At 44.5% G+C, this 23647-nt stretch overlaps 1 protein-coding gene across 6 annotated transcripts in view; it reads right to left on the bottom strand.

Moving 5' to 3' along the window:
• The window catches only part of MYO5B (myosin VB), a 289538-nt gene that overhangs the window by 104906 nt on the left and 160985 nt on the right, over positions 1-23647 (bottom strand). For all 6 annotated transcript variants that reach the window (XM_060280366.1, XM_060280369.1, XM_060280365.1 and 3 more), the window contains exons 8-14: positions 20000-20107; positions 18598-18707; positions 14982-15247; positions 7030-7111; positions 5168-5308; positions 3082-3204; positions 258-341 (exon numbers count right to left, since the gene is read on the bottom strand). In XM_060280366.1, the coding sequence (XP_060136349.1) occupies positions 258-341; positions 3082-3204; positions 5168-5308; positions 7030-7111; positions 14982-15247; positions 18598-18707; positions 20000-20107 (914 nt within the window). The remainder of the gene's footprint in view (positions 1-257; positions 342-3081; positions 3205-5167; positions 5309-7029; positions 7112-14981; positions 15248-18597; positions 18708-19999; positions 20108-23647) is intronic.

Below are 23647 nucleotides of genomic sequence, written 5' to 3'. Positions count from 1 at the left end.
GAACCGCCGACCTTCTGATCAGCAAGCCCTAGGCTCAGTGGTTTAACCACAGTGCCACCTGGGTCCCATATGCCAATGATACTTTGCACTATTTTAATGAAACCAAGATGGACACTTCTTCTCCACAATTCCATCTTAATGATTCGCTTAAGATTGGGAAGGATGGGAAGCAAGAAGAGGAGGCTAAGCAGGAACCGTGAGTAATGCTGGAACGTCAGTTTTAAGTTTATTCCACCCCCTGGTATCTCAGAGTTTACCTTGCTGGCCTTCAGTATATTGATCTGTTCTTCATGTACAGTGTCTCTGTTTTTCTCCAGAAATCCATCACACTGGTACTCCACCTAGGAGATAGGGAAACAGAGCAGGGTGCAGAAGAGTTAAGACTCTGAATGTAGATTATCCCAACAAAATAACCACCCAGACGTTTTTTTCAAACACAGAGATGAGCCACAAAGGTTCCAAAAACATGGTTTTTGATGGCATCATGAATCTGGATTTATACCCATGATGGAATCCTTAAGTGACCGGTTTGTGACTTCCCAAATTCAATCTGAGCTGACCCACACACATACACACACAAAACACTGCCAGACATCTTCTTCCTTGCCTTTCTGCTTCCAGTATCTCAGTGATTCTGAATACCAGAAACTTATAAATGTCATGATTTTGACATGAATCTATGGAATACACGAACTAGAGCTATATAGAGCAGATGTTTCCTGAATATAAGCCAACTGTGCTCTTGAGACTTTTAAAGCCTCTGAAGTTCTTATGGCATAAACTTCCAAAGAAAATCATTCTCCAGATAATAGCTTAGTATAAGGCAGAAGGCTGGACAAAAAGTTACCTAGTGAAATTTACAGTGGGGTGGTTGTTGTTGTTGTGGCAAATAATTCTAGCTCTTTCCCATCTATCCTCAAAGCTTACGGCAGAAAGCACATTTCAGTCTGAACCAACAAATAAGGAAAGTATAAAAATCTCTCTCAGGTCGGCATCAAGGAAACCAGGATCAGACCCCTGAGGAAATCAGTCGTTAACAGAGAGCTAATTATAAGGATAATCAACAACATTTAGAGACCTCCCTGGAAATTGCTTTCCATTTCCTTTTCAAAACACATGCAAACCGTACATGTTAATTGAGGCCCATAAAATATGCTTATTTGCTCTGAGCTTAGTCTCCAAGCTTTTAAGAAGCAGATCTTAAAGATTGAGAAATAGATCTTTAAAACTCGCAGGCTAATTTAGATCCAAACATGCAACAGCAGTAGATCCATTTACTTAAATCTGTGTGTGCCTCAATGGTCCAATGAAAATTGGCAGTGGAGCTCTACATTTTTCGACCAAAACGGACAGACAATTATAGAAGTTGGAGCCTCTCTGCACTTAACACTGACTTTCCCACTGTGCTTGTTGCTCACATGCAATTCTGCTCTAATTGGTCTCACTTCCAGAACCAAAGCTAGACTGAGGAATGAAGCACGAGGGGGATGGGTAGAGTGTAGGAGATCAGCCCCAACCAATGTGCCTCTTTTGCTCAGATTCCCCCAGCTGGAACTAAACAGGTATCCTTCCATGTGCTGTCTGAGAGCCATGGAAAAGAAGGCTCAGAGAGACCTAAAGAAGGCCAGGTGGACTGTCCTTCAAAGAAGGACAATCAACTTTAACAAAGAGCTTTTAAACCCATCTGATAACAGAAGCTCCGGACTTACTTTTCTCTGATTTGTATCCATTGCTCTAACCAATCAATACATAATTATGGCACTGCATCTAGGCCGCCAGGTACCCATCACAGCAGACCAGAGTGATGGGCCTTACTCAGTGAACACCTAGGCCATTGCTTCTCTCATCCATCAAACTGCTGTCCCATTTAACTGAACATGACTTGGCACTAGTTCTCTCCACCCATCCTCGCAGCTGGTTCTTTGAGAGTTCTTTGAGAGTCTGCTATTATTATACCTTGAAATGCACACAGGAGAATCAAGAGGGAGATGGCAAGGTACATTAGGCTGAGATGGTGAGCCCCCTCCAAGCATACTGAGGCAGCTTCAAGGTTGACTGGAGAGTTAGACATGGGTCTCCCTGGCAGGGTTGCCAACTGTTTTTGGGCCCTGTTCCTGTAATTTAACCGCCTGGCATGACTTAAGAGTCATTTCTAAGAAGTGAGGTACTTGAATCTGCTGTTAAAAACTGCCCTACCTATTTCCTGGTCTGTTTGTTTATTAAACTTATACCCCACCTTCCTCCCTGAAGGGTGCCCAGGGCAGCTACCAGCATAAAATCTGGTAAGACTACACCCAAAGGTAGTAATTAAAAAGGACAGCTTTAAAATCCACAGTGCCTGCCTGTTCCAGAATGAAACAATGAAATTATCAGTAAAACAAAGTTGAAAAACAACAATCTATAACCTTCAAATGTTATTAAAATCAACAATAAAACTAGGCTGAAATTCATGTCTACATTCTGTTTGAATGGATAGGCTTATCTAAGCAAAAACCTTTTTAGGAGGTACAGCATGGGGGTCACTTAACTGGCCCATAGAGGCCCGCCACCCGATCAGGGACCCCTGCCACCCGATTGGCCGGCTCCCGTGCGCCGCACTAAACCTGCGGGGAGTGGGGACCGCCTTCCGCGATGCTGGGCAGCCTCCCATTGGCTGCAGGAAGCTCCTGCAGCCAATGGGAAGCCGTGCATGCCTCCTCCACGCATGTGCATGGTGCCGAAATTGCGCTCTGGCCCATGGAGCGATCTCCGCGGGAGTTAAGCGGCCCGCGGCAGGTAAACCTTGCCAGCCCCTGCATAGTGGCTCTCACCATGATGGAACTGAATGAAGGAGCTGGAGCTAGAGCTCCCATCCTACCCCAAATGCAGGCTTTCAACTCATTCCTGCATTTCAGGTGGTTGGGCCAGGATGACCCGTGGGGTTCTTTCCAACTCTACAACTCTATGATTCTAGACTAGCCTGAGCATTTGAAGATCAAGAGGGAAGTAAACCCATTCTCAGTGGCTGCCACAAACCACACTCAGCCCATCGCCACACAGAACGCAGCCTAACGCAGCACACTCTCCAGCCGCTCCTATTACCTTATCTGCAAAGTGCACAACTATAAAGGAGATGTTTGACATGCGAGGTTTCTGGAAGTGCTGGCTGCTGCCGTGGCGATCGTACAGCTTCTGAGCCCAGTTCTGATCTGTTCCCTTAGGGACCTTAAAGGAAGAAATTGAGGGAAGTGAGAGGTGTTAACACAAAAACACATCAGTATTCAGCATAAAAGCACATGCCTTATGCTGATTTTACAAAATGTTGTTAGGGTCGAGGCAGTTCTGAATGGAGATATGCACTGCCAGTTCGTTACGCAGCGAAGATACGATTACAGTGGTTTACGATACACAATGATGACACGATCAGTACCACTTGCACTAATCCAGCCTTCCCTTACCCGGGACTCCTCAGATGTCTTCAACTACAACTCCCATTAGCTCACAGCCAGCTAATGGAAGCTGTAGTTCAAAACATCTGGGAGGTCCCAAGTTGGCACAAGCTGGATTAGTGTATTTTTCTGGTAAAAAACCCTGCACACAACTATTTTGGACATGTATATCTCACTTCTCCTCCAAGGACCTCAAGGCTACATGCATGGCTCTTCCTTTCACCATGTTATCCTTACAACAACCTTGCGAGGTAGGCTATAAAAGACTGTGACTGCTTAAGGTCACCCAATGAGCCTGACTGATTGGCAATTTGAACCCTGATCTTTCAGATCCTAGTCCAACCCTCTAAACGTCGGCCCTCCAGATGTTTTGGACTACAATTCCCATCTTCCCCAACCACTGGTCCTGTTAGCTAGGGATCATGGGAGTTGTAGGCCAAAACATCTGGAGGGCCACAGTTTGGGGATGCCTGCTCTAAAGACTGCAAAGGTTGGGCGGCCGTCTGTCATGTATGATCTAGTTGAGATTCCTGCATTGCAGGGGGTGGTACTAGGCAATCTTCAGAGCCCTTTCCAACTCTGCAAGTCTATGCTTCTAACACATGCAAAACTGGTACGGACCAGATATTGACTGATCTGTACATTCCTAGCTGGAGGTAGTTAAGAGACTGAACTGAGACCTCATCAAAACATGCTAGCACCCCAGCAAAATATCAAATAGGTAAGCGTCTTTGATGGCAAACTGGGACACTTGCATTGGTCAGGCTTTTCGTGGCTTCAGAATAAAACGTTTTGAGCATTTTACTTTTATATTTACCCCAACATTTTCCTTACAACTTTTATTGCACCGTTATCACCTCTTACAGCAATGCTACTAGTGCTTGAGAAAACAGTAAACCAATATTTATGCAGAAATGAAGCACAAACTTGATTCTTTCAGGTTGCATCCTGTGTTTTGGCAAAACAAGAAAGCTCAGCACTAAAAGACAATAGCTTTTTCAAGTTTAAAGCACTTAGTGTCTTAATTACCCAAAGCAGATATACACCTATGCGGAAAACACATATTTCAGCAGTAACTTGACAGCTTTTGCTTCTCTGTATCACAATCCCACACACCTCAAACGACCTATTTTATCTTTTGTTTAATTATTGCACCGAGTAACCAAGTTTATTTTTGAAAAGGCTTTTCCACAAAATTTTGCCGTGCCATCAAGATAATGTCACCTTTGTTTACTCACGGCATCCTTAAAATGTGAGGATTTGACAAGAATGGGCTTTTGCACAATTTATTCTTTATGCAGGCTCTGCTCACTGGCCAATCAGCCAATCGGAAGCCGCCCCTTGGTTTGTGAACGTTTTGGAAGTTGAACGGACTTCTGGAATGGATTCCGCTCATCAACCAAGGTACGACTGTATTGTTATTACCACCCATCCGACTGGGTTGCCCCAGCCACTCTGGGAGGTTCCCAACAAAATATTAAAAACACAAAAAAACAGCAAACATTTAAACTTCCCCATACAGGCATAAAACAAGCAAGCAAGCAAGCAAGCAAACAAACAAACAAACAAACTGCAGGTAAGTCAGTAGCAAAAAGATGGGGCTGCCACAGCTCTGCTCTGCTAAGCAAAGGATTATCGGAGCAGCAAAGGCCGACTTTTCAAAAGCCTTCAAAGCTTATTGCTTATCATGACACTTGTATAGATGGAGGGCTACCAATCACGATTCTGGCTCTTCTTACCTTGCATTCTTCATCCAGCAAGTCCAAGATACCCAGCTTGGCTTCAATAAGGTCTATGCATGGCTGGTTGTCGTAAAAATCTATAAGTGTCCAAGGGATCTGCTCCTTCATGTATTCCTCCTGCTCCAGTTTAAACACATGCTGCAACCGAAAAACAGTAAAGGTCCGTTTAGGAAAAACTACCGGCAATCTGATGATAAATGAAGGAATGTTCTCAAAGGCCTGCTGGGATTTGATTTGGTTTTTTCAAAGCCCCGACAGTAAGTAGATGCCTGTTTTATTCCAAATGTCTGATTCTCAAATGCTCACACACTGGGACCGACATCCAAAGCATGAGGCCTGTGCAAAAACACGCATTGAGAGTGAAACCAGAAGCACAGGCGTGTTGCCTTCTTCCCCGCAGGAAAGTGCTGTGTGTGAAGAACAAGTGAAGACTCCAGAGCTGATAACGCCAAGGTTGCAGGTTCAATCCCCATATGGAGCAGTTCCATATTCCTGCATTGCAGGGGGTTGAACTAGATTATCCTCAGGGTCCCTTCCAACTCATTCTCTCACCCCCCCCCTCTTTTAAATCTAGGGCTGAGTGGGAAAGTGGCACCAGAGGATCACTATTATTACTACTAGTAGTAGCAGGGATTTTTATTCTCCTCTGCATCTGAAAAAGGCTCACCGAATGGCTTTCGGATAGTAGTGGAATGACAGCACCTGCCTAAGAGACACAACAGAAAGGGAAAGGGGAGACTGGGAGGGAGGAGGAACAAAAAAGCAAGTTCTGGCACTAATTCTTAGATACAGAGATCTTGTAGCCATCGGCAGGAACGGGGTGGGGTGGGGGATTGGAGGACCTTGAATTTGCTGGTCTTTCAGCAACAGCCAATGGAGAGGTCCAGCTTATGCGCTGCTCTCCCTCTCTCGAGGGAAGAAGCTTGCATTTTTTCATACAAATGTAAAGATGCAAGCTAGCAGTGGGGGAAACAGTTTCACTGAAACTTTACAAAGTTGCACCAATAAACTTTCAGTGAAATGATAATTTCACGGTCATTTCTAATTCCATAGAAAAATGACTGGTTAGTTTTGGTTTTTGCTTTTTAAAAATCATTTGGCTAGGGCAAGGGGGGGTTACCTGTTGGGGGAGGATGTTCCTTGCTTTCTTCACCTGTACCTCATTTGTTTGGGGGGAGGGCAGAGGAAAGTGAAGAAGTGTTGCCTGCTTTTTTTTGGGGGGGGGGGGGTTGTCAGAGCATAAACACAATTTCTTCTCTAAAATGTATATTTTGTAGTGCCCACATTCAGCAAGGATGGGAAAACTTGTTTTTTTATATATTTAAAAAATACGATGGGAAAACTTTTATTAGTCAGGCCATTAGATAGTTGGGAACTTGGAGAGCTTCCTGTTGTTACAAACCACTGTGATATATATTTATGATACAGCGGTATATAAATTTTTGTTTATAAATAAATAAAACAAATACATGCAGTCTCTGAATCTGGGAGATGATTAAATACATTTTCAGCTACAATTTAGATACAGGCTACTCTTCCTCACAGGAGTAAGCCCCATTGAAACCAATAGACCATTACTTTAAGCAAGCATGCAAAAGATTATAGACCCACCATGAATACTGAGGGCTCCTCTGTACTTTTAACATATTAAATAATACATCCTGTTTTCAGCAAAAAACAAAATAATCTCAACTAAAAAAGGGGGGGAGGCCTGTTGTGTGTTAAAAATTTAACGTGGTTGGAGACCCCCTTGCCATCTTTTACACATATTAAAAATATTTGCTTTTCTATCTATCCCTCTTCACCACACTTCCAGGCAATGTCACCGCGGAAAAATAAAAACTATAAACCCAAATTACCGAGTTGAACTGCTGCTGGAGCTTTTCATTGGCATAGTTGATGCAAAATTGTTCAAAGCTGTTCACTTCGAAAGTCTCAAACCTGCAGACGCAAACAACATTCTCAGGTAAAGGCTACGCAGAAGCATTTCTAAAATCTACGTTTGTAGTTACATTTTAATCGTTTTATTTTTATTTTTTTGGAATGACTGGGAGAGGCCCCCACTGTGTTTCTCTCTCTCTCTCTCTCTCTCTCTCTCTCTCTCTCTCTCTCTCTCTCTCTCTCTCTCTCTCTCACACACACACACACACACACACACACACACCCCTCCTTCCTGAAGGTACTTCCTGTACTGCTTCTGAATCCCAGTTGCTGGAAACCACAGGAGTGGAGAGGGCTCTTGTGTTCGGATCTTGCTGGAGGGTTTCCCACAGGCACCTGGGTGGCCACTGTGAGAACAGGATGCTGGGCTCCAAGGGTCATTGGCCCGATTGGCTCTTATGTTCTGAATGACCTAAACAAGTTCTGAATGACCTAAACATCTAGATAAGCGCCCCCTTTCTCTCTGTCCCTGTCTCCATCCCTCCCTCCCTCTGTATTTATTGCTGGGAAAGAAGAAGGCAAAAACATGAGCTTCTTTCTATTCAATTAATAAAGCTTTTGAGAAGATAAAGAGGCAGCTAAGGCAGAACACTTCCACTGGACCATAAAGATAAAGGGCTTAAAATAGATTTTTGTTGTCATTTTTAAGGGCTGCATTTGTAACTCTCCATGCTCTGCAATCTTGTTATTTAATACAGGCGCATTCAGTTTAAAAATGTCCCCCAATTTTTTCGATTTTATCAGATTAAGAGCTCCTCTATTGTCATATATAACAGCTTAACTCTAACCGAGCAAGAGAACTGGGGGCTTAAGATAAAACCATTGGCTTAAGATAAAACCATTAACTTTTACAGTTTGTAAGTGTGCTGCTCCAATGGAAATCCAATCCCCCCATTTTGAGGTCGATTAAGGAAATTTCTGCTCAAAGACTCAGCTTTAGGCTGTTAAAAATGTATTTGTGATATTGCGATTTCAGAACGGAGCCTAAAAAATTGGGAAACGAACTGTCCCTTTGTCTCCATGAAAGAAGGCACAGATACGGAATACAGGATGTTTTCCTATGATGTAGGATGAACCAGAGATTTCAGAAGAGCAGCTCTTCTGGATATCGGACCAAAGGCCTGTCCCATCTGGCATATTTTTTTCCAGAATGTCCAATGCCTCTGGAAAGACCATGAATGAGCACACAAGTCTGTGCTCTGATAATCTCTACATTAGACTACTGCAATGCGTTGTGTGTAGGGCTGCCTCTGAAGACGGTTTGGAAACTTCAGAATTCGGCAGCCAGGCTGCTCACCGGGGCAAGACGGTTTGAGCATACAACGCCAATCCTGGCCCAATTGCACTGGCTGCCAAACAGTTTCTGGGCCCATTTCAATTGAGAACTGCCTGGTGGTCTTCAGATGAAGGGTGGTACACAAAATAAACGAATAAATGGGGCTCTCTCCCACTGCTTCTCCGCAGCAATTAGTATTCACGGTCATTCTGCCTCTGATCCTGGAAGTATAACCATCAAGACTAGTAGACAGTGATAGCCTTATCCTTGGTGACTTTGTTTAATCCCCCTTTAAAGCCAACTAAATTGGTGGCCATCACCACATTCCGCTGACAGGGAGGACGAAACAACATTTCCTGCAATGACACATCACCCCAAATCCGATGAGGATGGCCTGGACTGCCAAATATGCAGGGTATCAAACTAAGTGAAAAACAGAGTTTTGCTTTTGCTTTCTGATTTCTCAGAGCATGAACTGTAAACACGGGAAGTCGCCAGTCCAAGCCTCATCCTACACAACCCACCACCTCCCAGCCTCAGTTTCCCCATTTGCAATAATGAGATAGTAACAGCGATCCACCTTGCACGATTGCCGTTACTGAACAGGGCGTTGTACCGTCTTTCCCCTTTTTTAAGACACCGTCTTATAACTTTTTTTCCTCAAAAAAACACAGGGTGGCTTACTTTCGGTGGGATGTCTTATTTTTTTTATTACCGGTACAGTTTTTACAGCTCAGGGCGCTGGCTCAGGGCGCTGCTCGGTTCTCTTGAGTGCTCGGCGCTGCAGCAGCCACTGGTTCCGGGTGGCAGGGCAGCAGGCATCCTAGGCCGGGCCAGGCAGAGGCCGCTGGCTCAGGCGCTCCGCCTGCCGCTGCAGGGCGCTCCAAGCTCCTTGGCCAAGCCAGGCAAGGAAGAAGCAGTGAGCCCAGCGGTGGCGACAAGCACAGAAGCGGCAGGGCGGCGATGGACGAGAAGGCGGAGCGCGGGGATGCAGCCAGCAAGGCGGGAGCGCGATCAGCTGTTAAGCGGAGCTCTTGGAGCGCCACTTCAGAGCTGATCGCGCTCCTGCAGTGCCAGCTGCATGGAGTGACTCTGTGAGTGGAGGTGCCTGTGGGGGTTGGTTTCCGCGGAGCGGAAGTATGGCTTATTTTGGGGGTATGTCTTATATTTCTCAAATGCTTAAAAACCCTGCCATGGCTTACTTTCTGACTACGTATTAAAAAAGGGGAAACAGGGTACAAAAACGTGTGAATAACACGAACTCATTCATGCAAACTTCCTGCCCCATTTCTCTCCACCCCCAGGGTCCCCTTCGAGATTGGCCCCACTATTCACTTCTTTTTAAAAACAACAACAACCATTCACACAATTGTTAATTACTGTCACCTCTAGCTTAGCCATCAAGTCAGTTTGGGTTTTAGTCGTATCCTGACGAAAATGGAAAAATCTACATTGGCCAGGGTGCGTTTGTTTCTCTTCCAAGTTCCTGTTGACATTAACAGCATTAATGCAAATCAGCGGCATGCCTCTAATGCCCGCTGGTGGGAATCAGAAGTGGGGAGAGTGGTGTTGTGCTCAAGTGGTGCTTGTGGGCTTCCCTTGGGGGGCCTCTGACTGGCCACTCTGAGAACAGAATGCTGAACTACACGGGACTTTGGCTCTTATGCCCTTATGAATTCATACATGACACCCCAAACACCAGAGACAAGCTCAAGAGTACTTGTTAATGCAACTAGGGCCAGGGCCTTTTCAGTATTGGCCCCAACTTGGCTCTTTCACAGGAGACCAGGGCCTTGTGGGATTTGTCATCTTTCCGCAGGGCCTGCAAGACAGAGCTGTCCCGCCTGGCCTTTGGACTGGACTTAGACTGACCCCTGTGTTTTCCTCCCTCATGGCTTGGATTTATAGACTACTTAAAATGAGGCTGCCTTTTAAATTTTAATATTGTATTTTAATCTGTATTTTAATTAACTTCTTTTTATGTTTTATTGTAATTTTATTGGTGTTAGCCACCCTGAGCCCGGTTTTGACTGAGGAGGGTGGGGTATAAATAAAATTGTTGTTGTTGTTGTTGTTGTTGTTGTTGTTGTTGTTGTTGTTGTTGTTGTTGTATGAAAACACCCTAAGGCTGGAAACATAGGGGAGTTTTTAAAAGTAAGCTAGAGAGATGGTATGATAAAGCCTAAGTTACTATTCCCCTTTTCTTCTTCTTTGTTATCTGGTTCTTCTTTCTCAACGGAAACCCAAAGCACAGACATACCTAATTTTTAAAAAATTAACAATGGATCCAGTCATAGTTATATCTCGCCTTCTTCCAGATAACACAAAAACCATCTACTCAGGGGTTTATCCAATTTCATTCTCACAGCTGCTAGGGCTAGGCTGAGAAAAGATTGACTGGGCCCAAAGTCAGCCAAGGAGTTTCAAGACTGAGCGGGGATTTGAACCCAGATCTCCACAACACTAACAGCTACAGCACACCAACCTTCTGCAAAGCAGAATTCTTTTCTTTTTCTTTCTGAAAAATCAGAAGCTGCAATTATACACTCCCCAGAGAACCAAAACATTCGGCAGGATGAGTACTGGATGAAGTCTGAAGGAAGCATTGCTTATCATGAAAAATGTAAAGCCACGGAGATTTCAAAATGAAGATGAAAACAAAATCTTAAAAACATGTACAATTTGCCAAGATGTTTTTGCTTTCTGGTGTGTTGGGCATTTTTGCATCGTGCAAACACCTAGTAAGCTTCATAAGACGGCGGTTTCGCTGGAAAGCCATAACCAAAGGATCAGCCTGCCCACAAAGATTTGAAAAGATCCAACTGTCCGCAGTGTATGTTTCTCTATACAGAAGATATGCTTAACTTTTGTCTTCCAAACCCATTAGAAGCATTAAGAGCGTCAATAATTTACTTGCCTGGGGCTCGAGGGTTACAACTTCTGGTTTCAAAGCTGGAAGAACGGCTATGGGAAACTTGAGTAATTTAGTTCAAGACTCCTGTTTAACCCACCAGGCTACCTGACTTCCAGGGCACATGGTTATCTTATTACAGGGGTGGCCAACTCCCAAGAGACTGCGATCAACTCACAGAGTTAAAAACTGGCAGTGATCTACCCCCTTTTTGGGGTTGAGGTCAAGGTTGCTGACCTTTTTTTAGAAAGGATGAAGGCCCGTTTTTTAGGGGTTCAGGTCAAAGCTGTTTTTAGGGAGGAGGAAAGCCCCATTTTGGGGGAGTGAAGGGCAAAAATGTTGAGCTTTTTTTAGGGGAGCCAAAGTTGTTTAACTTTTTTTTGGGGGGGAGCCAGTGATCTACCAGTGATCTACCACAGACGTCCAGTGATCTACTGGTAGATCACAATCTACCTGTTGGACGTTCCTATCTTATTAGAACTATGCATGGGCAACCCATATATCCTCAAGTTGCATGATGCCCTCAGGAACCTTCTGCAGGGCAGACTGAACAAGGTCTAAAGTTATGAAAACTACAGAGAAACTCTGAAAAGCACAATCCAGGGATATCCTACGCTTAAAATAATAATAATAATAAAGGTTTTAAGTGAAAATCACCTTCCATTATATTTTAGTTTGTCAAGCTCTCTCACGATCTTTGATTAAGTGACTCTAGATTTTTAGCTGTTGGGAGGCATTTCTAGGCCCAACTAAAATGTGTCAAATATGGCTGAACATGAATTAAAACTCTCTCCACAAGCCTTTCCATCTGGAACCTTAGCTTTGGACACATGATGATGTATGATCCCTTGCCATATCCCCAAGATACATTTCAGTATATAACAAATTGAGATGGGTGAGAATTCACTGCGTGCACCAGGCCATGGCTGCACGCTGTTTGTGTTAATTTGATGAAAGGGATGCAAATAAAGTATGCATACTAATGACAACGGTGCAGCCCTTGATAAATTTTCACCGTGGCCCATTGTGCTCACCTGATCGTCCCTTTCCTCCTGCCATAAGAACGCAATTCCTGTTGTTTTTAGGAAGCTTTTAACGTTTGCTGCTGTATTTTTGTTGGAAGCTGCCCAGAGTGGCTGGGGGCAACCCAGTTGGATGGGTGGTGTATAAGAAATTAACAACAACAACAACAAAAATTTATTATTTATACCCCACCCATCTGGCTGAGTTTCCCCAGCCACTCTGGGCAGCTTCCAACAGAATATTAAAATACAATAATCTATTAAACATTAAAAGCTTCCCTAAACAGGGCTGCCTTCAGATGTTTTCTAAAAGTCTGGTACAGTGGTGCCTCGCTAGACGAATTTAATTCGTTCCACGGGTCTTTTTTTATAACGAAAAATTCGTCTAGCGAGTCCCATAGGAATGCATTGATTTTTTTTTTGCCCATAGGAACGCATTAATTGAATTTCAATGCATTCCTATGGGAAACCGTGATTTGCTAGACAATTTTTTCATAAAACGAATTCGTCTAGCGAGGCAACCTCTTCTCAAAAAATCCTTTCGTTAAGCGGAAATTTTGTTAAGCAGGGCATTCGTTAAGCGAGGCACCACTGTAGTTGTCTTTCTCTTTGACATCTGGTGGGAGGGCATTCCACGGGGCGGGTGCCACTACCGAGAAGGCCCTCTGCCTGGTTCCCTGTAACTTGGCTTCTCGCAGCGAGGGAACCGCCAGAAGGCCCTCGGCGCTGGACCTCAGTGTCCGGGCAGAACGAAGAAGAGCCCTCCTGGATGAGACCAAATGCCCATCTAGTCCAGCATTCCTGTTCTCACAGTGGCCAACTAGGTTATTCTGGAAAGGCCGGGGGGGTGCAACTGGGCTCCACTGCTTCGTTTCTGCAATTTGTGTCTATGTGGTCGACGTATCATTAGAGAGAGGTGCAACAACGAGAGACGACAGCAGCTAATTCTCCCCAGCATTCCTAGCAGATAAAGCTCTTTTGCTGAAGAGATCATATTCCTGACGTTTGCTGGCAAAGCTCATTGCACCGAAGCGTCTCTTTGATCAATTAAACGATGCCACTTAGCCCGGTTTTTCTTTTTGGGGGGCAGTGAGTCCCAAACCCCTTCTCTGACAAATAGGCATAAGCACCAGATGGTGGGTGAAGAAAATGATTTTCACACTAATAGACACCCCCTTGCCTAACTTAATCTTTCATGGGTATTAGCCTTCAATTCAGATTCCTTTTCTCAGCTCAGATGTCTCTTGACTGGCAAGCTTTTTTTTTTGCATTGGTTTTATGCCTCTCTCTTTTTTCTGTGTCACTAATAGCTTTTGGCTTGTCAAACCGCCATCCTTGGCAGGGGGAACTCTCTCTGAAATCAAGAGAACTTGTACGGATTTATTAGGTTACTTAAAAAAAAAATCCTTCCATTTTCACACCTCTATTGTCCCATTGATCAAGGAATCAGAGCATCTCCTCTGTGAGAAACGGATAAAGAAGGTGGGTTGTTTTTTTGTTTTAGGAAAATAGTGATGATGGGAGATGATCCATGGAGACAAAGTGGATATGATTATGAATGATGTGGACAGAGAAATATTTTCTTTCCGCACCTATAAAACCAGAACTTGGGGGTCACCCAAACAAGTATGATTGAGAATAGATGCAAGTCAGACAAAAGGAAGCACTTATTCACACCATGATTAACTTGCGGAACTCATTGCCACAATATGTGGTGCTGACCGCTAGCTTAGGTTTTTTTTTTTAAGGATACAACTGGAACCTCCATTAATCAAGACATGACTAACACTGTTGGAAACAGAGGGCTGTACTACCTCACAGGCCTGTTGTAAGCAGCAGCAAAATTATATATGCAAAGTACCCAGTACTCCACAGCTGTGATTCTCAAACTGGCATTTAGCTGCGGCTGCATCTGTGGCCACGGAAGACACATGGGGTCTGCACTTGTTTCGCCAGTGCAGTTTATTTATTAAATTTGTAAACCACCCTTTATCCATAGATCTCAGGGCGGTTCACAACAGAAAATCAGATTTGCAAATCACTTCCTCCGTAGTCTCAGCAAAAGTCTTGGCCTGCATTTGAGTAACCCTCCTTAAAAGTGCTATATAAATTCTGCCAAGTATTACTGCTGATCGCCGAAGAATTGATGCTTTTGAATTATGGTGCTGGAGGAGACTCTTGAGAGTCCCATGGACTGCAAGAAGATCAAACCTATCCATTCCGAAGGAAATCAGCCCTGAGTGCTCACTGGAAGGACAGATCCTGAAGCTGAGGCTCCAATACTTTGGTCACCTCATGAGAAGAGAAGACTCCCTGGAAAAGACCCTGAAGTTGAGAAAGATTGAGGGCGCAAGGAGAAGGGGACGACAGAGGATGAGATGGTTGGACAGTGTTCTTGAAGCTACGAACATGAGTCTGACCAAACTGCGGGAGGCAGTGGAAGACAGGAGTGCCTGGCGTGCTCTGGTCCATGGGGTCACGAAGAGTCGGACACGACTAAACGACTAAACAACATTACTGCTATGCTTTCCTGCATGGATAAGCAAACGGCCACTCCATCAGCACGCACAGCTCTAACCATTTTGCAAATTGCAATGCAAACAATCTCAAGCGTCCAGCGGAAACCTTGTCCTGGCAAATGAAAACAAGCTTTCTGCCTACCCGTAAATGTCCAGCACCCCGATAAACGAATGCTGCTTGACCGTGGTGTGCAGGGCCTTGTTGATGTGCTGCACAATCCAGTTGAACAGCTGGGCATAAATGTGCTTGGCCAGCGCATTCCTGGCGTTCACAACCTGCTGGACAGACATGTTCTTGATATAGGTCTCCGAAGTGGTGACCAGCTTCCGATGGCAGAGCCAGTGCTCCATTTGGCTGTGCTCTACTCCCAGCAATCTGCAAAAATTATGCAGGTGTTCATCCTGTTTCTAGGATATAAAGAAAGACATCCAATTCAGCAAAGCATGCGATGGGGGACACGGACCAGATGACAAGTGCCCCCCCGCCCCCCTGGTTAACACGGGAAGGGGAGCGAGGGATGGAGGCTTCTGTTCTGAGAGCTGAAGCTCGCTTTGAGTGATGAAGCTTGTTTACAGAATAGCGCTCCCAGTTTCATTTATTCCAAATGAAGTGATGTCCAAATTCAGCTCGTAAGGTCATCAAGGCTCTTATCAACCTCACTGCTATTTTAACCAGTCTCAGATTTGCCATATGCTGCTATTTTACCCACAATTTCCATCTCCTATTGGTGCAGTAATAAAGCTGCCAGCACATTTGCAAAGCTAAGCAGGGTCCGGTATGGCTTCCAATTGGATGGGGAACCATGTGTTGGGATTCTTGCCTTGCGGGGGTTGGGCTAGGTGACACTCGGGATCCCGTCCAACTCAACAGTTCTATGATTCTATATAGACCAGTGGTGGGCCAAAGGTGGGCTGGAATCTACTAGAGGACCTCTGGGTAGATTAGCAAAGTATCTTACTTCCAAATATTTAAAAACAGGACCTCTCCACACCCTGCGGCCAGTTAGATAACAAAAATGAAGAACGTTTACTATGGTGCCCTCCTTTCAACAGTGTTCGCTTTTCATGCCTATTACATCACCACTTCCTTTGGAAAACTTGCCACATACATCTACAGCAATTTTGGAAAATTAGGAGGAGGAAAAGCAGCAGGAAGAGAGTTAAACCACTTCCGCATCCCATGGAGGTGGAGTTGTGGGCGGGACCCATCTGCACTCTCGCGATGGGGCTGGGAGCCCAGCCCCTTCGTGTGTAGGGAGTTCCCGCCTGCGTCACGCCCAAGCCGACTAATAAGGTCTGCTGTGGGGCGGGATCTCACCCCCTTTTTAAACAAGCGGAGGCGGGAACTCGGCCTCTTTGGTTTGGGGGGGTGGAGCTTGTCCTGAGCCTATGGAGGTCAGGGCCTAAGGCACGCCCCCACGGCAGCCACAGAAGGGGTTCCGGTAGATGTACATCACTGGGCACCTTGCTGGTGGTTAACAGCTCACAGACTGCAACACACGGGTTGCAGTCAGATTTAGTGGTTAGGTTCCAATGCCTAAGCCAATACCGCTCAACATCCGTAACCAATAAAGTTGTGGCCTTTTCGCCCAATTTAAAATCTATTCAGTGTGTCGTGTGTCTTATTTCATGGGAAGAGGGGTCATCGCCACACAACTTTCCATTGCTTATTTCCAGAGCAAACATGCTTTAAACACCCCCTGCTTTACAATGGCATACACTTACAACTAGGATCAAGGTCAATTTGAGCCTCACACTTATTTAACCCTGAGAAACTGCATGTTAGTAAAAGGAAAAAGGGCAGCCAGCAATTTTAAAACAGGGGCCATGTCTGAAGTGAGCAAGGACTGAAGGGTCAGGAATGTGATTGGGTCCCTCAAGGCAATACCTCCTAGATATGACTGTGAACAGCAAATGAGGCACCATTCAAGTTTTTGCCATGTGATCCTTGGCAATTGACTGCCATACATAAGCCAGGACAGAGACAAACAGCTCCTCGGGACTGTTGCTCCCCTGTAAGTGGCATGGTGAGTAGAGGGCCACACAAAGCCAATCTCTTCTCTATGCAATCACATTCTGTTACACCAAGTTGCCTCGTCACTAAGTAAATGAGTTAACAGACGGATCTAGCGTCACAGAGCTACACTTACATTTTAATTAAATAACACCAATGTCATTAAGGGAAGACAACGCTACAAGAGAAGATTTGTTTATGTCCCCAATTTATCAAAGCCCTGAAATTAAAACAGCCCATCTCTTGGGTAACAGCGACACTGCAAAAGCACATTTTAATATTTTAATTAAAGCAGAAAACTTCCCTGAAACTGGACATCGGAATTGCCATAGATTTAACAGAGCGCTACTCTCGCGTTTATATCATTGGTTACAGGTAGGTAGCCGTGTTGGTCTGGATCGAAGTAAAATAAAAAAATTCCTTCAGTAGCACCTTAAAGACCAACTAAGTTTTTATTTTGGTATGAGCTTTCGTGTGCATGCACACTTCTTCAGATACAGTGAAATGGAAGTTTCCAGGCACTTATGTAGAGAAGGGGTGGGGAGGGGTGGGGATGGGGATCCCCCCTCCCCATCCCCACCCCTCCCCACCCCTTCTCTACATAAGTGCCTGGAAACTTCCATTTCACTGTATCTGAAGAAGTGTGCATGCACACGAAAGCTCATACCAAAATAAAAACTTAGTTGGTCTTTAAGGTGCTACTGAAGGAATTTTTTTAGTTTATATCATTGTATTCATACTGCTTGAATAAGAAACATGTAAGAGGCGAAAAGGGAACTGCTAGTACACCTTTAGAGCAGATTCCCCTTTTAGATGTGTTACTCATGAGCTTGTGTTTTGTTCAGGCATTTTGATTTGGGAGGTACGGATGCTGCTTTGAGGACCAGCACACCCTGAATATTTTCCCTATGCTTAACCTACACGTTTATAAGGAGAGAAATACAAGAGCCTTCGGTTCTCTAACTGCACAGCTAAAATTAGCTGCTCCCCAGACTTATAGAATCCCAGCACTGCAGTTGGAAGGGACCCTGAGGGTCATCTAGTCCAACCCCCTGCAATACAGGAATATTTTGCCCAGCAGTGGGGGGCTTGAACCTATTGAGAGTCTCATGCTCTACCGACTGAGCTGTCCCACAAACTTAGGCAAGTGCTCCCACAATACCGAAAGAGCGCTAAACTATTTTATCAGAATTTGGGGACAAAACAAATGGCACAAATGGCCTCTTTCATGTTTACCGCATTCCTGAGATTGTATTGCTGTTTTAAACTGTTTTTAATATTGTGTTTTACACAATGGCTGTCAAGTACCCTGTATTTCCCGGGAAACCCATTTTTCCTTACTGTTTCCCGGAGGTCTCCCGTTCCAGCTCCTCTCCCGTTAATTTCCCTTATTTTGGTTCCTGTCAGCGGCCATTTTTCTGGTGCCACTTTGCCCATCTATGGGCACCAGAAAATGGCCGCGCCGACACCGGAAGTTGCGTCTACGCACTTCCGGACATGCGTAGACGAAGACTTCCGCCGCCAGTGCCGGCCATTTTCGGTGCCCATAGATGGCCCATAGATGGACACTGGAAGTTGTGTCTACGCAACTTCCGGTGTCGCGCAGTTGCCAATCCCGGATTTCTCCGTGAGAGACTTTGCAGGTATGGACCTGTCCTGGGGCCTCAGGGTGAAGGACAAGTCATTAATTAATTAATTGTTACTATTATTATTATTAACAGCAACAACAACACATAGAACTTACTGATATACTGGAGGACTCTCCATCACGTTCTGACTGAAGGTCCACATTTCCTAAGTGCAGGATAGCAGCAAGTATTTTAAAAATGGCCAACTGATGGGAATCCTTCACACCTGAAAGAAACAACCAATACCCAGTTTTCACAGAGGGAATGTGCCTGGAGAATTGCTTTCACATGGCTGCAGGAGATCTACCGGTATAGGGTTTGGATTCCTGTTCCTGCCCTAAGAATCCCAGCCTTAAAATAGCAGCAGTAACAACATTCCTGTTTCTAGCTCTCCTGGCTCCAAGCATATACATGAATGGGTGGCCAATGCCTTTTCTAATCTCAAGTCAGAGAAGGGCGCGAATTAATTTATGGTAGCTGGGGTGTGTGTGTGTAATATAGCACCACCCACTATGCAAAGCAAAACAAGACTTATACAAAATAAGAGAAATTATGATATCCTGCCCGAGTTTGCATAATCTATACAGGCCACAGAAACCAATTCAATGGTGCAAAATTTGGAATAACAGGTTCAAAATTGCTGTTGGACTACAACTCCCATCATCCCTAGCTCGCGGCTTCACTGGTCAGGGGTGAGGGAGTTGTAGTCTAACAACAGCTGGGGACCCAAGTTTGAGAAACAGTGATAGGTAACCACTATTGGGCTAGATCAGGCATAGGCAAACATCGCCCTCCAGATGTTTTGGGACTACAACTCCCATCATCCCTAGCTAACAGGACCAGGGATCAGGGATGATGGGAATTGTAGTCTCAAAACATCTGGAGGGCGAGTTTGCCTATGCCTGGGCTAGATAGATCAACACTCAGATTCAGCACAAGCCAAAACAGATTTTAATGGATTGATTAATCGGCACAAATAAGCGTATGAGTAAATAATTTTTTGAAGAAAAAGCATATACAATATTTTTAACCAATACCTGCACATATTCCAGGAAGCACAATCTTAGAAGCATTTCCTCCCATGCTGGAAACTAGGGTGGTGGTGGGAATATCTGTTCTTAGCGATAAATTTTTGCAAACACTTTTATTTAAATTAATTAACATACTTGCGGTCTGATTAATTTTTTTTTGGAGTGAAGCATCTACTAATTTAACCAATTCATTGACTAACATGGCAACATCCATTGCCATGTCAATGAAAGCACAATTAGCTATATGCCTGCAAAGCATTATTCAAATTAAATAGGTAGACAAGCAAGGTAAAGCTGACTAAGTGTGGGTGTGCTTGGGTGTGTTGCAGTTGTATGTGCGTACACACCCACACCCAAATGCCTTCAGGGGTCATGAGATCACATTAAATCTCCTGCGGGTTATGCAGCGCCTTCTGCAAAGGATAGCCATATTATCCAAATGCTCCACTGGGAAACCATCCAAGTCATCTTTTAAACAATCCCTTACCAAGCAGAGTGAATGCATGCCTGGTTTTCTCAAAGTCGTCTGCGTCGTCCACGCCTTCGATGGATGTGTCTCCTCCCAAACAGGTGTACAAAAAGTTTTCGGCAGACACTGGGGGGGGGGGGAGAAAAAGAGAGCGTCAGTTTGTAAAAGCAAAACACTGCCGAACTTCAGCTCCAGCAATGGCCAGCGATGACGGGAGTCGCAGTTCAGTAATAATAATAAGATCTGGATGGACAAAGGTTCTCCACGTGTGTGCTAAATCGTATTGAGTTTGACGTACAGTCATACTTCGGTTTAAGTACGCTTCGGTTTGAGTACTTTTAGTTTAAGTACTCCGCGGACCCGTCTGGAAAGGAGTACTTTACATTACTTTCAATGGGAAAGTTCGCTTCAGGTTAAGTACGCTTCAGGTTGTTGTTGTTTAGTCATTTGTGTGGCGATACCCCGATCCCTCCCAGAGTAAATAAGGACACTGGACAAATTGCATAAGGTTAATGGGCATTAAAAGGCCACAACTTTATTGATTACGGATGTAGAGAGGTATTGGCATAGGCATTGGATCTAACAGTCTATATCCGACTCCAGCCCGTTCTGCTGGCAGTCTGTGAAGGGTTAACCACCGTTGGGCGAGTCCTGCGATGCACATAAACTAGGATTCACCCTGGGGCCACCGCTAGGGGCCGTGCCTTTTGGCCCTCACCTACCACGGCTTCGGACTAGGCCACGCCCCGGACTCCTTAAGGGAGTACCCTTCAGCATTTTGGGGGAGGTGATGGCAGCAACCTCCCCCCCACCTGTAACCTTTCAGCGATAATCCAATGCCTACCGCCAAAAACCAAAGTTGTGACGAGTTGGTACGAGGTAGGCGAAAACCATCAGGCCAGAGCCAATTCGAAAGCAATTCAAAAGCCAATTCAAAAGCCAATTCAAAAGCCAATACAAAAGCAATTCAAAAGCCAATTCAAAAGCAATTCAAAAGCCAATTCAAAGCCAATTCAAAAACCAATTCAAAGCAATGTCAAAAGGAAGGGCCCTGCCTAATGGGAGAGTGGGCGGGAAAAAGCGAAGCGGCTGGGATCAGGCTTCAGGTTGTTGTTGTTTAGTCATTTAGTCATGTCCGACTCTTCGTGACCCCATGGACCAGAGCACGCCAGGCACTCCTGTCTTCCACTGCCTCCCGCAGTTTGGTCAGACTCATGTTCGCAGCTTCGAGAACACTGTCCAACCATCTCGTCCTCTGTCGTCCCCTTCTCCTAGTGCCCTCCATCTTTCCCAACATCAGGGTCTTTTCCAAGGATTCTTCTCTTCTCATGAGGTGGCCAAAGTATTGGAGCCTCAGCTTCACGATTTGTCCTTCCAGTGAGCACGCTTCAGGTTAAGTACAGACTTCTGGAACCAATTGTGTACTTAAACCGAGGTAACACTGTACTTCTAATGTGTTGACTTGGAACTCCAGATCACACATATTGCTTTTTGCATCGTGACTCCCAGAGCAGATGCACTGAATTCTTGGCAGCAGTCTCACAGTCACTTACTGGGGCAGGTGTGGTGTGGGTGCTTCAGCAGGAACACTGTATTGGCTCTCCCCACAGCCTCCTCCCTTCTTCCTGGTAAGTGGCAGCAACACTGCTGCTGAGAAGTTAGCATTGCCCCATAATGACATAAGAAGCTCTGGAACCAACTGGTGCTTGGAGGTAAGATTCAACTTCTCTTGTGTGAGCCGGACAGTCCCTCCACTTACCTGGCCATCCCCTGGCAACACCTCCCCAGGTAGGGTTGGACGCTGGGCTGGGGTAGGCGGAGACCCCTGGCATCCTACCTGGGAAGGCGATGCCAGCCCCAAACTACCAGGGAGTCGCCTCTGGGACCAGGGGGCTGTGCGCATCCACGCAAAAGTCGCCCCCCATTGATGTGTGGAGCAGTCATTGCCCCATAATGACATAAGGAGAGACCTGCAGGAGCCGCCCAATGGCCCATCTAGTCCAGCACCCTATTCCCAACTAGATGCCCATGGGAAGCCTGCAAGCAGGATTCAAGCACAAGAGCACTCTCGCCTCCTGTGGTTTCCAGAAAGTGGCGAAACTCGCCCATGGGTGAGACAAATCTGTCTCAAGGCAGGGTGGATTTGATTTAAATCAAACTGATTTAAATCACTAGTCACGATTTAAATCACTAGTCAGTAAGGCTTGATTTAAATCATAGTTTTCTACATAAATACTAATTCTTGCTGGTATAACTTTAATATGCAATTAGATGAAGATTTTTAGAATAACAACTTTTCATATTAGTTTTTTTTTATCCCCAGTTTCATAGGTTAATCATTCATATTTGGACAACCTTTCTGTTGCACTTATGAAGGAGAAAAATAATCATTACCTTAGTAATAACAATTTAAATAGATTTATTCAACTGAAACAATAACAATACAGCATATGTTATTTGCTTAAACAAACATCCATGTTTGTTAACTAATTTGGCTAAACAAAAACAAAATATATATATTTTAAGAAACTTAGACTGTCAGCCCAGCCTACACATGAAAAACTTAAATACTGTCCACTCCAAACAATCAGAAAAATATTGTTTCTATTCTATTCACTGAACTTCTTGAAACTTAGCACTGAAGGGGTTGTTTCTGTATTCATAGGTTTGTAGAACAATAGGATTAAGGTCTTTTTCTCAACTCTGTTCATGTTATAACATTTTTGCTGTGAAGAAGAGGCATGTGATCTCTGCTGAGTCAAATTCAGTTTTGAGAACTGCAAAAGTAAACCAAGCATCTGTGATAATATCTTGTAGGCAGAGAAACTGCCCAATAATCTTACAAAAACCTCTGGAGGAGCATGACATTGTGAATGGATTAATGGAATTTATTTACCAAAAAAATTAAACATATACAATCTTATTCTACATAATTAAAAAACTAATCTTTATTTCATGATGGAATAACCTTTGGATGTTAATATATTTTCCTCAAAAAGCATTTTATTTTTAAAAAATCTGATTTAAATTTTAAAAATCCGATTTTTTATTTTTTTTACAAAAATCATTGATTTTTATCCACCCTATCTCAAGGTATACCATTACCAGCTGGCATCTCAGACCAGGTGAGAGCTGTACTTGGTTTATCTTCTTCTTTGCGTTGCCAGCATCTGAGAGAAGCTGTCCTTCAATGTTTCAAACACTGTGGTGCTCTACCTGCTTTTGAGGCAACACAGCCCAGAGCGGTCTGAAGGATTTCAAAACGGCACCTCAAGTGCGGTTTTCATCTTCAGTAAAATCTACTCCAAATGGAGTGCAGCAATTTGCCATTTCCCGTGACATGCTGATGGGGCTGTTCTGACCTGCCCCGTGGCTTCAAAACGAGTCAAGCTGAAATAACAGAAACATGCACACATCTTGCACTGGAGAACAAAAGGATTTCTAAGTTGGAAATTAAAAAATAAGCCCACAGTTTGTTTTTTGACTGCTGGCATCTGGGAGTAAACCTTGGCTTCACTGCTTAAAATGTATATTTTCTACCTGATTATACACTAAAAAAACTTTTTTTGTTTATGATTAGCTCAGTGGTTCTGCCTGATTAAGTGTGCTTCCAGTGAACTCCTCCTGAGGACAGCGAGCAAAGTCCTTTTCTTCCTAGCTTTCCGT

The sequence above is a fragment of the Zootoca vivipara genome, chromosome 11 (genome assembly GCF_963506605.1).
Source record: "Zootoca vivipara chromosome 11, rZooViv1.1, whole genome shotgun sequence".
Taxonomy (NCBI): domain Eukaryota; kingdom Metazoa; phylum Chordata; class Lepidosauria; order Squamata; family Lacertidae; genus Zootoca; species Zootoca vivipara.
This window is presented reverse-complemented; position numbering and strand designations above follow the sequence as displayed.